General features: G+C 42.5%; 1 protein-coding gene across 1 annotated transcript in view; it reads left to right on the forward strand.

Moving 5' to 3' along the window:
- The window catches only part of LOC124606958 (calcitonin gene-related peptide type 1 receptor-like), a 753,290-nt gene that overhangs the window by 623,427 nt on the left and 113,499 nt on the right, over positions 1-16,364 (forward strand). The window contains exon 5 of the mRNA XM_047139096.1: positions 2,187-2,293. Within this exon, the coding sequence (XP_046995052.1) occupies positions 2,187-2,293 (107 nt within the window). The remainder of the gene's footprint in view (positions 1-2,186; positions 2,294-16,364) is intronic.

Raw genomic sequence — 16,364 nt, forward strand, 5'->3', positions numbered from 1 at the left:
CGTAGCCATTGACTTAGCTGAAGGCTATTCTGACTGTCTCTCGGCAAATGAGAGAAAGGCTTCGTCAGTATAGTCGCTAGCAATGTCGTCCGTACAACTGGGGCGAGTGCTATCCCGTATCTCGAGACCTGCCTTCTGGTGGCGCTCGGTCTGCGATCACACAGTGGCGACACGCGGGTCTGACATGTACTAAATGGACCGCGGCCGATTTAAAGCTACCACCTAGCAAGTGTGGTGTCTGGCGGTGACACCACACTGTATACTCACGAGCCGCCAGTGTGTATAGATACATAGATTGTGTTAATAATAATTTCGTGTCGCTCCGATATCTGGAGTTTGAAGACTAAAACTATGCAAAAAGTTGTCATTGAAGCTACTATCTTCACGGATCCAGCAGCTGGAGAGATTTCTTCGATACCTCATATACCAACGCTCACAACCAATTTAACTCTTCCTTTTAAACGACTTCAATTCCCAATCAAAGTATCGTTTGCTGTAACAATAAACAATTGTCAAGGTGAGAGAGGGAGGGAGTAGGGAGGAGATGGGCAGAGAGGTGTGGGAGGAAGGAGGTGGACAGAGAGAGGGGGGAGGGGCGGGAGGAGGAATTGGTCACAAAGAGTGAGAAGAAGGAGATGGACGTAGAGAGACAGAGAGAGGAGGAGATTAGGACGTACGTTCAGTTCCCATACATATTTAGCAATTACGAAGCATTACCGGCTACGTTAAATTATGCACACAAACGTTCCTCGTCAATCAATCTATTTTTAACTGAAAGACGCATCAAAATCCCTACAGTAGTTATTGAAATTAGCTGTAACTTCTGAACAGAGAAACGCCGTGGTCAACTTTAATTTATACTTGGTGTTTCCATGAGACGGTGCCAAAGTGTGCCGGCCGCGGTGGTCTAGTGGTTCTAGGCGCGCAGTCCGGAACCGCGGGACTGCTACGGTCGCAGGTTCGAATCCTGCCTCTGGCATGGATGTGTGTGATGTCCTTAGGTTAGTTAGGTTTAAGTAGTTCTAAGTTCTAGGGGACTGATGACCACAGAAGTTAAGTCCCATAGTGCTCAGAGCCATTTTTTTTTTTTTTTTTTTTTTTTTTTTTGCAAAAGTGTAACAAGACATAGAGAATGCTTCTCTGAACAATTTGAGGTAGGGGACCTGGGGTCGGAGAAACTAACTTACTGAGATATGGAAGTAAACTTGTCTAACGCTTTGTCTAGCATTACTGTTTTGCAACTTGTTGGAAACTAACATGCATACAGGTTTACACGTACTGTCCAGTTTATTTACATGTACATACTTTATTTCCTGCAAGGGAACAAGGTAGACGAGCCTAATTAATAGGAAGTCAGGATGTAAATTTTGTTTACTTTACTCGTCCATTAGGTGGCTCTGTTATAGCGTATTTACATTGTCCCATGACAGAACGCACTATGAATCAACAACATGACCGTACACCGCCTCACCACCTAAATTCACTTCCTCAACGCTGTATTTACTAGTCTTTGGATTGGAAGGGGAGGTCCTATTCGATGGCTGCGAGCTCACCTGACCTTGCTCCCCTTGATTATTTCCGATGGGGATATCTAAAGTCACTTCCGTATGATATCCCAGTGGATACGGAGATGTAATTAGATGCTGCCTGTGAAGAGATTCGAAACACGCCAGGGATATTTGTCAGGACACATCAGAATGCTGCTCGCTGATGTCGTGGTTGCATTGAGATCGATGGCTCTCAGTTTCAACAATTTTGTAAGACACAGTACAAATGCTACGTTCATTTAGTCAGTGATAGTATTTGCAGTTAACTGTACCTTATATAAGCGAAAAAGTACAGAGTAATGTGATTTTATTCTTATTATTTCCTTAATCTGGCTTCTCCGATCCCAGGTTGCCTACATTAAATTGTTCGGTGCAGCATCCTCTGCGTCCTGTTGAATTCTTGCACGCTGTTGCGGAAACACCCTGCATAGTATGTAGCGTATACGTAGAAGGTGGTGAGCATGAATTACTAATTCACATCCATATTAAAAAAAAAATATTTGGGCAGCATCTAGGTATACTTGTATAAAAACGTATAACGTAATTCTGAAATAATTCGTTCCATATCATTATTATTAACCACTCAAATGATGCAAGGAGCATCTAAGTAACTGAGTAACGGGTCACGTGATTTCGCAGGGACGGCGCACCGGCACTGCGAGAGCAACGGCACGTGGTTCCGACACCCTGAGACGGGCGCCGGCTGGTCCAACTACACCACCTGCGTCAACCTGGACGACCTCAACGTGAGTGCCGCCCGTAGACCGCCTACCCGCCAGCCTGCCAGCCTGCCAGCCACCCAGCAGAGACTACGCTGCAGTATTTGGTGTCACTATCGGTCGCGCAGTAGCGCCGGTTGTGTCTGTCGCTATGGGCAATAGCAGCCACTAAAACTGCAACACACAAAGACGGCGTCTGCAACAAATGTCAGTTTGTCATAAAGTGCACATCGAATCCGCATAAGATAGGCTTCGGTAACACCATCTACATACCCTGCGTAAAGAAAGATTACACAGAACGCTTCTAGTTCGCATTTGAATATATGTTGGTCGCGAGAATATCGTTTTACGCTTGGTGTAACAAGAAAAATGTTAACTACAAGGTTCCGCGATGGTTCTGCTCACATTGGTCAGGATTCCACCAGTGTCATACGAATACGGAATCGACGGTCTATATCAGGCTCATAACACCAAGCGAAGTCTCATTTCTCCCACGCGGCTAGCATATGAGAGGACGAACATACTGAACGCTTGGCCGCGTGTTGTTGTATAGTCTCGAAACTGTAAATGGGACTGTACCGAGAATCGTATCCATGTGGACAGTGTGACTACATCTAGAGCACCAGGGACTGTTAGGACACGGCTAGCTCTTCCCTTGACGCGGCATAACAGAGACGTTCCGACAGCTGTTCTCCCAGAGATAAGAGTGGACGGAGCAGTGGCACCATATCATCCTTTGAGACGAGTCGAAGTTCCTTGTACTGTACCTCCACGGACGTGTCCGTGTGTGGAGGCTTCAAAGACAACGAATGTTGCCAGAGTGCATTTCCCATCGTCATATGTAATCGCGACCTGTAGAGATGGCATAAACTGCCACCACCTTGCAAGAAGCCCTCCGCCCCACCCCTCCTCCACTCGTATTAAACCTTCAGAAATGTTTCTCCTTAACTGGTGAGTCCGCCGGCCGTTGTGGCCGAGCGGTTCTAGCTGCTTTAGTCCGGAACCGAGCTGCTGCTACGGTCGCAGGTTCGAATCCTGCCTCGGGCATGGATGTGTGTGATGTCCTTAGGTTAGTTAGGTTTAAGTAGCTCTAAGTCTAGGGGACTGATGCCCTCAGATGTTAAGTCCCATAGTGCTCAGAGCCATTTTTGAACTGGTGAGTCCGTAGATGGTGGTATGTAACTGGCCACGCTTTCCCACCGGAGTTTTGTGATGACTAAGCCAGTCCGTCCTCGAACTGACTTTGCGAGCCACAGCGTGTAAATTCTTCCTTCCTATTATGTGAAGATGCTTTTCTGATTTTATGTCCCTTTGTAAAGCCGTAGCGGCGACATAGGATTATAAAAGAGTAGTAGCACTGTATCGTTATATGTAATGAAGTGGAAAAAAGCTTTTGGTGCAAATGACTTTTACACGGGATGCCATTATGGTGCGTTTATTTAAGAAACACCATATAATGAACTTGTTCAGATTGATTATAAGCTACCTAACAATGGTACAAGTCCATGGTCTGCCAAATGACTAAATCGAAAGGAATCCTATCGACGACTACCGACTATGGCGCACAGTATGTAACCTGAGCGTAGAATCGGTAAAGTTCTTATAAGATCGTACTTCTTCGGTTATGCCAAAGTTATTCATTTATAAATATAAACGTTTCCTGGTATTGCAAAATTACTGAAAGATAGTATTTTGACCCGCAGACTCCTCCTAATATCTGAGTGTCAAATGGCAACTTTTGTTAGCAAATGTGTATTAGTAACAACTACTTGATTCGCGCCAGAATAAATGTACTTTTCCTATTCATCTCTTTTCTCACGTCACGAGCGATTTCAGCCTCGGCATCTCGTCCCACTGGCTCTGAAAGCGTCAGATGGCCAGCCGCCTCTGTTAGCCAGTATGGAACTTACCGCTCGCTCCTTACTCCGTATGTACTGCAGCGCTGGTACATTCACTTCACGTATATGAAGCAGCAAAATTGAAAATAAAATAAAATGCACTCTCATCTGCAAATGAGAGGTGCCCTAAATGCTGGACAACTTGATCACTTTTATGTGGCAGAACTGGTAATTTGGACACTTGTCACATTTCTCACATGTTGAGGCCCGTGGATGTGCCCCTCTTCTAATGTCTCAGTGACTAACGTTCAACAAAATAACGCTAGACTGCACGTAGTCGTTGCCGCCATGCACTGCCTCCCTACAGAGAGCGTTCCACCGTTGCCGTGTCTACCTCATTCTCTACATCTCATACCCGCTGGAAACATCCGGTCACGGATTGCTGATAGAATCGCAAGCAACCATTCGGCAGCTCAGTAAGCCGTGATACCCAAGCTAGTTATAGCAGCTATTGTGCCCAAGGGGCAAGCTCTCTGTGCTAAATTTCGGACCCTGTACACACTGGAAACACTTGCCAGCTGCCTATGTTTCAAAACGGACACGTTCACAGTGGGACAACTAGGCTCATGACCTACACATGATAGAAAAAAGGTGCGCGCCCCGACTGTTGTCTCACGAACTCGTGTGTAGATTGCACTGGTGCACACGTGCCCTGTAATGCGGTGTACTTTCAGTCTCAAGGCGGTATCATTCTTATCTTGATAGGTGACTGTAAACGGTGAATCGGGCAACAAGATGTTTGTCACATATTGTTTGAGTGTCCCGATTGATATATGATAGCGGTGCTGACTAGTTGTCAGAGTAAAATAACATAGGTAGCCCTTAAGAAGACCGAGTTATGATATTTTTTGACAGGTATAACGGCGTATATCGGCGTAAAACTAAGATACTACCAATATATTATCCGAAATTGTTGGCTACGAAATGCCTGCTCGTGTCTTCACTTTTGTAAATTTGTTTCCTACTACCTTAATAGTATTATTAACAAGTTCGTATCTAAATGCATGCATATATTTGCACGTTTCTGCTGGATAGTTATTTTCGTACCATGCGACTGTGTCACACGGAATAAACGGCTCCTTCATTATTGCAGTGATTTCCCCTTATCGCTTCAGGTAAATGCCGGGATGGTTCGCTTGAAACGACATGGCCGACTTCCTTCCCCATTCTTCCCTAATCCGACGGGACTGATGACCTCGCTCTACGGACCCCTCTCCCGCATCAACCAACCAACCATTATTGCAGTTACCTCACAAACAATTATCTGGACGAAAAGTCTGAAGAATGTTTTGGGAGCTATTCGGAAATGTGATCACCATTTTTTTCTGCAAATAAGTTTGTATACAAGGTTTAAATTGCCCTGAGTATTATTGCTTTTTTTTCCTCGTGGAATGCTGCCGACCTATCCAAGCTATATACAGAGAACTCTAGAACTGTTCTGCTGCATGTCGCCCACTCACACACACTCTACCCTTAACTACTGTACCACAAACTCCACGTTGATATAAGAGATTCATGCAAATGAATTAAATCGATATTCTTCAGATGTATAGGATAGAATCCTATTGGTTGGTGAAGCTGATGGAATATAGTTTAAACGAAAGATCGCTATTAAAAAACACATCCCACCACTTGATGCCCAACGTCGTCCCCACGAAGTGATGATGTGGCCGTCAGCTGCCAAACCACATGTAGTTGTCAGTTTTGGCCACACAAGCATGAGGCAGCCTCATCCCTTTCGTACTTGACACCTGAGAAATTTCTTTCGAAATTGTGTTCACCTAGACACCATCTCTGGTGGAATGATGCATAGCTGCGATGCCAAGTGAGAGGTCCACTACCAAGAGAGATTTTTTAATGCTTCCTAGAATAGCACAGGACGCGTTCTCCCAGCAGTCCTACAGGGACAGCCTGTCCATCACTGAATTCGCCTGTAAAACTGCTGTTGTTGCCGGTGTGCGAGCACCGCCTCCCTTTTTTTCTGCAGAGGATACTTTCAGGGGCAAGAAACTATTTTGTAAACACCACTATATCGCACTAGTAGTTAAACACCGCAAAAGTTGGCTACAAGTCATCAAATTCATACAAGAATCTCAAGAATATTGAGAACGAGGAACATATTTACCAGTGTAACTACAATAAAATATTACAATTGCTTCTGCAGTCTGACACCGATCGATATACAGATAGTGTCTCCTCTTGACGACTCAGATTCTATAGCGCACATAATTTTCCACATAAAAATCATTCTCGTACCCTCACAGTTATCGATGTGCTGAATATGTATGTCCTGCATGATAGTACACACACTCATTTTCTCTGGTCATGAAACAATATAAGCCACAGCATCATTATACTTCAATATATACACATCTTACACAAACAGTGCAGTTATCTCTTATATCTGTACAGTACCAGAAAAAATTATGGTATGCTATACTCACACCAGCTATATGTCTCTCCTCAGTCCTAGGAAACTATCTGATGAAGTCTTCGTATCAGGGCTTCTGGAACGTGCTGTATCCTGCGGAGATTCTCTCAAGCAAGTGTTGTGGGCAGGTATCTGGCACTATCTGATAATTAATACCACACCTGCAGATGTAATGCTTGTACAAATCATCATATGGCACCAATAATTAAACCCTGCAAAGTGGCCTGCAGATCGTCAAATATGGAAAGACACTTACTTAATTGCACCACTGTGCCTCTGTGGGCTGGAACTTGAATATTAAAGCGTGAAACCTATCTCCGACGCAGCAATGTATCACCGCATACTGTGCAGATGCTGTAAACATATAATTCGTATCGTGCGCCTTACAAAATCGCCCCTTTTGCATCATTCATATAGCAATCTGCCGCCAGAGACCTGTACATATACCGCGAATACAGACAGCATAAACCCACTTACTGTAGATATACTTCTCACTGTACAAGATATTTCTCATGAGGGCCGGCGGTCATCAACTCTCGATGTGTGACCATAACGCCCTCAGAACTCTTGTGCAAAGAGGGTCTCGTTTCCCCTCGGCAAAAACGCATTACTGTGTCTGGTTCAGACCAGCTTGCTTGCATGTATGTTTTCTACAAACATCTCCAGCCTCTGAGATTACAAGATCATATAATTTCGCATGGTTTTTCCAGAATATCATACCATTTCCGCGGTATTTCTCGATTTCAAGCACATAGTAGCATCACTTGCATAGCAGTATCGGTCATGCAATATAATTCCAAAGATTTAGACTGGAAATCATTTCTCTAGAAACCTGTAACATTAGTCAGGTGGAGCATACTGTAAATCACTAAGTCACTAGAATCGTATCTCATCTGCGAAGACCTTTATGTGAAAACGCGAAAAACATTGAGGAAACTGATATTTTCACTCAAGAATATCAATGTCGGTGATGCAACAGATTCCAAACCATCCCTATAATTTAAAAAGTGAGCTAAGGTGTTTCTTATGTTTAAAGAACCAGAAAACGTGTCTCCCACCTGTCTTTCACCTGCTAGATGCTCACACTACAATCGATGTTCTCTCAACCAAATAAAGGCGCGAATAGCGAATAAGCAGTCAACAAGACTATGTACATGGGAGGGAATAATAGTGCCGGCCGCTGTGGCTGAGGGATTCTAGGCACTTCAGTCCAGAACTGCGCTGCTGCTACGGTCGCAGGTTCGAAACCTGCCTTGGGCATGGTTAGTTAGGTTTAATTATTTCTAAGTCTTGGGGACTGACGACCTCAGATGTTGAGTCCCATAGTGCTTAGACCAATTTGAGCCATTTGCCCAGCGCAAACTCGCGTCCATATTGATTCTTTTCAAATTTCCATGCGATCATGAAAACTACCCAACACATACAAAGTATTAGTTCGCTATTCGGCCATCTGGAGGACGACACGGTTAAGTTAGCAACATTCCTGCATCCCAAAAGGTCTCTGCACCCAGATACCTACTACTGTTAGCCAGAAACGTGAATCATTCGACCAGAGACCACCGGCGCTGCGCAGCATGCATTCTCAATCAGAAAATGATTCTGGGAAACCGGTTACATATATATTTTATCTCTGTATTTCAATTAAATATTATGATCATGGTCTCAATTCGACGACATTCGTCAGTGAGCGAAGTATCGGAAATACACCCTTCACCCTGCTGGCGGCTGTGGCTCTGGGAATAGAAATATCTGTACCATTCTTATGACTTGCCACACTCTTCCCTTTTCTGTCAAAGTATTCCACGTCAAATCCACACATGCCTTACGATAGACATAGGCATTTCCTTGCACATGTCGGAACACACACATACTGTATAAGCCTGATGCTCAAGGCGAATTTATCACACATCTCCCCCCACCCCTTTCCTAATAAGTATAATACTTGGCCAATAACTGATTGCTACCGATACGAAATAATACCGACCAAAAATCAGTGATGGGTGAACACGTCTCATAAGTTTTTCTTGCGAGTGGTACCACTGTGTCTTAGGAAGGGAGGCGCAATCGTATTACTAACCGCCAGATGTTAAAAAAGAAAACAGATCGCAACAACTACTGTATGTTACCATCACAAGCGGTCATGGATCTTCAGGAGCATACAATTATCCACTTTAAAAGCTATACTGGCTTTACAAATCTACGTGTGGCATTAACTCTGAATGAAGGGTTTTTCTTTTTTCATACAAATACCATGACACTGAATATAGACGGTGATCGCCTGAGTGTATTGTATCAGACCAACATTGCGGTTACATGTCGCCGACGGTGCAACCTCGCAATAAAATTACCGAATTTTGAAACTGATTCGGCTAAGGAGCGGTGTATAAAACCGGTATTTTCATCCCCTCATTCTGCCGCCGCTAGATATTTCTGCAGTATTTGTAATGCACTCTCTCTCGATGCCATGTCAGAGGTTTGGTGATATATCGATTGGATTATAGGGAATTTTGCAAAAACAGACACAATGTCTGATGGGATAGCAGCAATAAGTGATTGTATAATGTTTCTTATAATCCGTCTTGATTACAAAATTTTTTATTCATATGACCGGTTTCGGTTCATTCAGAATCATCTTCAGATCCGCTGTTTCAGTTACAGGAGAACCCGTCCAAATCCAGCAACTTTCACGGATTATAAGAAACATTATAGGGAATGGTTGATTGAGAAGGATCACAAACAGTAGTAGATGGTGTGCTGATTAAGGTTGTAAGAAATCTACCCTAGCTTTCCTAATGTCTAGTGCTATGCTTTCGCTAGAAATGCTATCTGGGATTTGGAATCAAGTCTTTCCATTCAACCACATACCTGCTTTGGATCCATTGGAGAAGTTCTTTAATGATTACATCCACTAGTGAATCATATTTGAAGGGCTTATTTCAGTAGTGGTACATTACCTCCACTTTTCTGTCTATAATGCTTCTGACATTAATGGTCCATACACACAGAAAAAAAGGTTCATGTCTAGCAAGAAGCCATATGCTTGAATATTTCTGGTATGTCAAGTGCAGATTTTTCAGTTCTCATTTTACTTTAGGACTCTGTATTTTAGAGTGAACAAAAATGGACATGTACCACTATTGAAATAAGCCCTTCCTTTGAGACACTCTCATATCTCGAAACGAGTCACCTTTCTTGAACCTATCTTCTACAGTAGAGTTCCAACCTGGTTTTAGGTAGACCATATACATCTTGCTACTGCCCCTCTGACTCTACACGTCCATCCCTGCAGCTTTGCGTATGTAATCGTTCCAATGTAAGTGAGAACTGAGAAAAAGTCGGAGAAAGCAATGTTTACCACCTTCTGCAACCATTGTAGGCTAAGATGAGTTACTGCGGCAGAACTGTGATTTGACCATTCGATGGAAACAGGAACTGGGAGAAGGACGAGGATTTGCTACTGCACTGTGGTGCGTCCCAAAACTACATCCATGTACCACAGATCTGCGTCCCTTAGGGCCCATTCACGTCAATCACCTCCAAATGCTACCTTTGTTATTCTGTACCACTCATCAGAGAAAAATTACTAACTATAAAAGCTCCACTAACTTCATCCAGTAGAAAACTTAATAAGATTTTTACCGCATCTCTCTCCTGCATACATAAAAAATAAATACCGTTTGCATGCTGCCATCGAGCACATTTGACGATCCTGTTAAATATACAGCTATTGATCCATTTCATGTACCAGTGAAAAGGTGCATCACCTGTATTCTAGGAGGATGACTGTCTCCAAAAATCTATACTATAAGTCGAAGACACGCTCCCTGTGACCCTGTGTCATTGTTTGAAACATTGTTTCTTTTTCTGCTGTAACACTGCCATTCGTTTTGTTTCTTCGGCCAGGACTTCGAGATCTGTGTCAAGTTCTAAACTGACATTACCGCGTTCTGATCCATTGGTTCTCACAGAAAACTAGACGTTGCATGGTATAAGTCATATTGTTACTGCTGTTACCATAACACACCACACACACTGGATTATTTTAAATAAAAGGCAGTTACAACATAAGGAAACTGGAAGAGTTTGGCGGCGTTGTGGAGAGTTTACAAACTGCTGTCCGAAGGTGATTGACGACCTCTACATTTAAACCCATCTGTCACAGTGACGGAATAGCTGATGGCTCTGCGTTCTGTTGCGAGTGATTCCTCATATTGCAGTCATGTAGGCGATCAATGTTTCAGTACTAATCATCCACAGTTGTTGCTTCTCCACTAAAACTCTTTCTCCAACTCAAACTAGGGATGTCAGTCAGTCATTATGTGGTAATCAACAGTGTACCAGTGGACGGATTGTATGGAAAAGACACCATCGATGTACTGTAATAATAAACATCACGATGCACACCATCTACTACTGTTTGTGATCGTTCTGAATCAACCATCGCCGATAACCCAATCGATATATCACCGAACCTCTGACACTACATAGAGACAGAATGCGTTACAAATCGTGGAGAAATATCTAGCAGTAGCAGTGTGAGGGGGGTTGCAAATATCGGTTTTATACCACGCTCCTTAGCTGAATCACTTTCAAAATTCGGTAATTTTATTACGAGGATGCACCGTCGGCGACATGTAACACCACTGTTGATTTGATACAATACACTGCAGCGAACACCGTCTATATCCAGTGTCATGGTATATGTCTGGAAGAAAAAACACTGCATTCAGAGTTAATACCACACGCAGATTTATAAAGCCACTTTAGCTTTAAAAATAAAAAATTGTGTGCCCCTGTAGAACTAAGACCTCATGTGATGGTAACATACAGTAGTTGTTGCGATTGGATTTTTTTTTTTAATCTGGCTATTACCGATATAATTACACCTCTCTTTCTAAGACACAGTGGTACCACTCGCAAGAAAAACTTATGAGACCTGTCCACCCATCGCTGATTTTCGGTCAGTATTATTTAATATTGCCAGCAATCAGTGATTGGCTAAGTATTATACTCAGTACGGTGGGCGGGGGGGGGGGGGGGGGGGGGGATGTGTGATAAGTTCGGCTTGAGTATCAGACATATAAAGTGTGTGTGTGTGTGTGTTTCGACATGTTCAAAGGAAATGCCTATGTCTATAGTACGGCAGGTGTGGATTTGCGTGGATTACTTTGACAGAAAAGATAAAAGTGTGCCAAGTCATAAAAATGGTACAGATATTTCTATTTCCAGAGCCACAGCGGCGAGAAGGGTATATTTACGATACTTCGCTCACTGTCGTGATCGTAATATTTAATTGTAAGTAGTGTGATAAAATATATATGAGACCAGTTTCCTAGAATGATTCTCTGACTGGGGATGCATGCCGCGCAGCACCGGTGGCCTGTGGCGGGAACGATCCACGTTGGTGGCTAATGGTAGGAGCTGTCCAGATGGAGAGGCCTGCTGGGATGCAGGAATGTTGCTGACTTAACTGTGTCGTCCTCTAGACTGCCGAATAACGAACTAATACTCAGTCTGTTTTGGTTAGATTTCGTGATAACATGGAAATTTGAGAATATTCAATATGGACGTGTGTTTGCGCTGGACCATTGTTCCGTCGCATGTAAATTATCTGGTTGACTGCTTATTCGCAATTCGCGCCTTTATTTGGTTCAGGGAACATCGATTGTGGTGTGTGCATCTAGCACCTGACAGACAGGTTGAAGACACTTTTAGTGGTTCTTTAGACATGAGAAACACCTTAGCTGACTTTGTAAATTATAGGAATGATTTGGAATCTGTTATATTACCGACATCAGTATTCACGAGTGAAAATATCACTTTCATCTGCTTTTTCCTCGTTTTCATGTAAAGGCCTTCGCTGATGGGAAAAGTTTCTAGTTACTCAGTGGTTTCAGTATGCTGCACCTCGCTAAAGTTTCTGGTTTCTCGAGAAATAGTTTCCAGTCTGAACGATACTGCTATGCAAGCGATATTGCTACGTGCTTGATATCAAGAAGTACCGCGAAAATGCTATGATGCTCTGGAAATTCATGCAAAATCATACGTTTTCTTGTAATCTCAGAGTCTGTAGATGCGTGTATAACACATGTGAGCAACCAGGTCCAGACCAGAAACAGTAATGAGTTTGTGCCAAGGGGAAACACGTCGGGAGCGGATGACCGCCGAACCTCGAGGGAAATATATAGCGTAGTGAGAAGTACATATACTGAACATGTGCTTATGCTGTCTGTCTTCGCAATATATGTACAGGTGTCTGGCGGCCGATAACAACACGAATGATGTAAAAGGGGAGATTTTGTAAGGCGCATGATACGAATTGTTGGTTCACAGCATCTACACGGTACGCGGTGATGTATTGCTGTGTAGGAGATCGGTTTCACGCTTCCAAGTTATAGGGCACAGTGGCAAAGTGGTGCAATTAAGTAAGAGTCTTTCCGTATTAGAAGATCTGCACGGCGCTTTGCAAGGTTTAATTGTCAGTGCAATATAGTGATCTGTACAGGCATTATGTCCGCAGATGCGGTATTAATTATCACGTAGTGCCTGATGCCTGTCCTTCATATCACTTGCTTGAGAGAATCTTCTTAGGATGCAGCATGTTCGAGAAGCGTTGATTCGAAGACTTTGTCACATAATGTCCTAGGACTGAGGAAAATCGAGACATATAGTTGTGGTGAGCGTAGGCATACCGTAATTTTTTTGGGTGCTGTACAGATATAAAAGATAACTACACTGTTTGTGTAGGATGTGTATGTATAGCAGTGTAATGTTACTGTGGCTTATGTTGTTGAATGGGCAGAGAATGAATGTGTGTCCTATAATGAAGGACATGTATATTCAGCAAACTGCGAGGATATGAGAGAGATTTTCTCGTGGACAGTTATGTGTGCTATAGCATCTGAGATTCGTTCCAGAACGACAGCTGTCAAGAGGGGACATTAACTGTATATCAATCGGTGTCAGACTGCAGCAGCGATCGTAATATTTAATTGTATGTACACTGGTAAATATGTTCTTGGTTTGCAATGTTCTTGCGAGTTTTGCATGTATTTGATGACCTGTAGACAACTTCTTACGGTTTTAACTGCTAGTGGAATATAGCGACATGTACAAAAGAGTTTCTTGACGCTGAAAGTCTCCTCTGCAGAGAAAAATAGAGTGGACAGTGCTCACACACCGGCATCAGCAGCAGTTTGAGAGGTAAATTCAGTGATGGACAGACTGTCCCGTTAGGTTTGCTAGGAAGAATGCTTCCTGTGCTATTCTGGGAAGCATTACAAACTCTCTCTCAGCACTGGACATGCACCACAGCTATGTGTCATCACGCGTGCAACAGCCCATACGTGAACACGTATCTTGAGAGGAATTTCCTGGTGTCAAGTATGAAAAGGGATGCAGCTGCCTCACACTTGCGTGATCCAAACTGACACCTATGCATGATTTGGCAGCAGACGACCACATCGTCACTTCGCGGGTAAGTTGTTGTGCGTTGAGTGGAGGGACATGGTTTTTACTAGCGATCTTTTGTTTAAACTATATTTCATCCAACCTACCGACCAGTAGGATGCTGTGAATTAAAAAGAAAACTACCTCATACATGTGAAGAAAATCGATGTACTTAACTTGCATAATTTTTTTATATCAACTTTGAGTTTGCCGTATGGTAGTTAAGGCGAGGGTGTATGCGAATGGGCGACACGGAGCAGTACAGCAGGTTAAGTACAGACTACTAGGTAAATTTGGATAATTTTTATGTAAAACACAGTACAATAGTTTAAGGGGGTGGGTGACAAAGAAGAATGCGCCAGAAATGGCATTCAAAAGCATTTGAAATTAGAAAAGTGTAACAGAAAAAGGTGAGTGCACATAACTAATTACTTAATTTGGTATCAAAGGCAGTACAATAGTTTAAGTAAATGGGGGTGACATGGAAATCCACTTAACATAACTATAGGTTAAGTCCTGTCAAATTGCCGAACATTAGATTAAGACATCCAGAGTACAGTGCTGAATATTACTTTATGCAATATGTCTGCCCCACGTAATTACTTGGCAGAAGACCTACACGTTTCCAAATGGCAGAGAATGATGAACAAGAGGAATACAACCATCAAAAACTGAATTTTTTATAAATAAACAATACACCCTTGCATTTCCGTTAGTGAGACCCTTCCTCTCCACCTCAGAGCTCAGAGCGGCCAATTTCCCGGTAGAGGAGGGGGTGAGCGGGGTGGGCATTGGGTAGCGGGGTTGTGATTGATTTCCTGAAAAATTCTTTAAATAAACTATATTCCATACACTGCATTGAATTCCGTAAATTGTTTAAATAAACAATATTCTACACATTATCTAAATTCTTCCATCAAAATTCCACACTCCAAAATCGAATTCCACACTAATTCTTTAACTAAATAAATAAATATTATTCCATACACTCCTAAAATATACATTTGAGTCATTGTCTGAATTGTTTAAACAATATTCCATACACTGCACTCAACTTCACTCCAAATGACTCATCAACTGAGTCATTTTGCTGCCAATTTCCGAGAGTGAGGCTGGGAGAGGAGGGTGTTTACCAGGGGGGAGGTTAATTCATTGATCAATTTAATTAATTAGTCAATCAATAACTCAGACCTATAACTCAGACCTGAAAGTGTACTTGTAGCAGTGAGGGGGGAGGATTCCTGATGGGGGAAGGTGGTGTTAGGGGACAGGGGTGCAATAGGTTAAGTATCTGTCAATCAAAAGGAAATATCGTTTTAACAGAACATTAGGTTAAGTACCTGTCAATCAAGGTAGAACAACAGGTTAAGTACCTGTCAATCAAAGGAGAACAACAGGTTTAGAACCTGTAAATCAAAGGAGAACAATGGGTTTTCCCCTAAGTGCATACCTGCTCCTGATGTATTCTACCTGCACTAACAAATTGAACTGGCGCCGCTGTTGTTACACTACTCCTACTTGATCCTCAGCTGCCTTCACTATTTCATCTCTCAAAGCCACCCATTCTTCTTCTTCAGTATTTCTTTCCCCCATTTTTGTCAATTGTTCCCTAATGCTCTCTTTAAAACTCTCTACAATTTCCATTTATCCAGGTCACATATCTTTAAAATGATTCCCCTTAAATTAATTCTCAAATGGAATACATTACCGGTCTTAAAACTGACTGTAGATATACTGTTTCCATGATATGCAATATCTTATCTCAAGATAAAAATTGGAGACAGACGCTAAACTAAATTAGAAAGTATGCTGATAATGTTTCTTCTTGCGTATTTAATTTATACCAAAAAAGAATGTCAAAATGTAGAGTTATTTATTCACTTTGAAACCTTAAAACCAATTTTCTAATATCCGAGTAAATGTTGTTTTAATATTGTATAAAATCATATTCGAATGCTCAGCATGCTATAATTAAATATGAATTATGTTACATAGAATACAACTCACACTACGTATTTACGATCAATGGTGTGGATGACCTGGGAAAAGGTAACTGAATGAAAGGGTGATGAACCGTTAATGCAACTGCTTTCACGGCGTTCAGTCAGCCAGGGAGCCCGGCTGCTGTACCTAAAATGGAGTGACAGGAGGTCCACAGAAAATATTCACGGCCCAGTCACATTAATAACGTCACCACCGTATATTTTCGGCATCAACGTGCAATAACCATGTGACCTGGTAGTCAAGGGAAGACAGGATTCGGTTGCGATTGTAGGCGGGGCCGTAGTCAGTTACTATTGGTTGCCTTTTACAGTTACAC

The sequence above is a fragment of the Schistocerca americana genome, chromosome 3, assembly GCF_021461395.2.
Source record: "Schistocerca americana isolate TAMUIC-IGC-003095 chromosome 3, iqSchAmer2.1, whole genome shotgun sequence".
Lineage (NCBI taxonomy): Eukaryota > Metazoa > Arthropoda > Insecta > Orthoptera > Acrididae > Schistocerca > Schistocerca americana.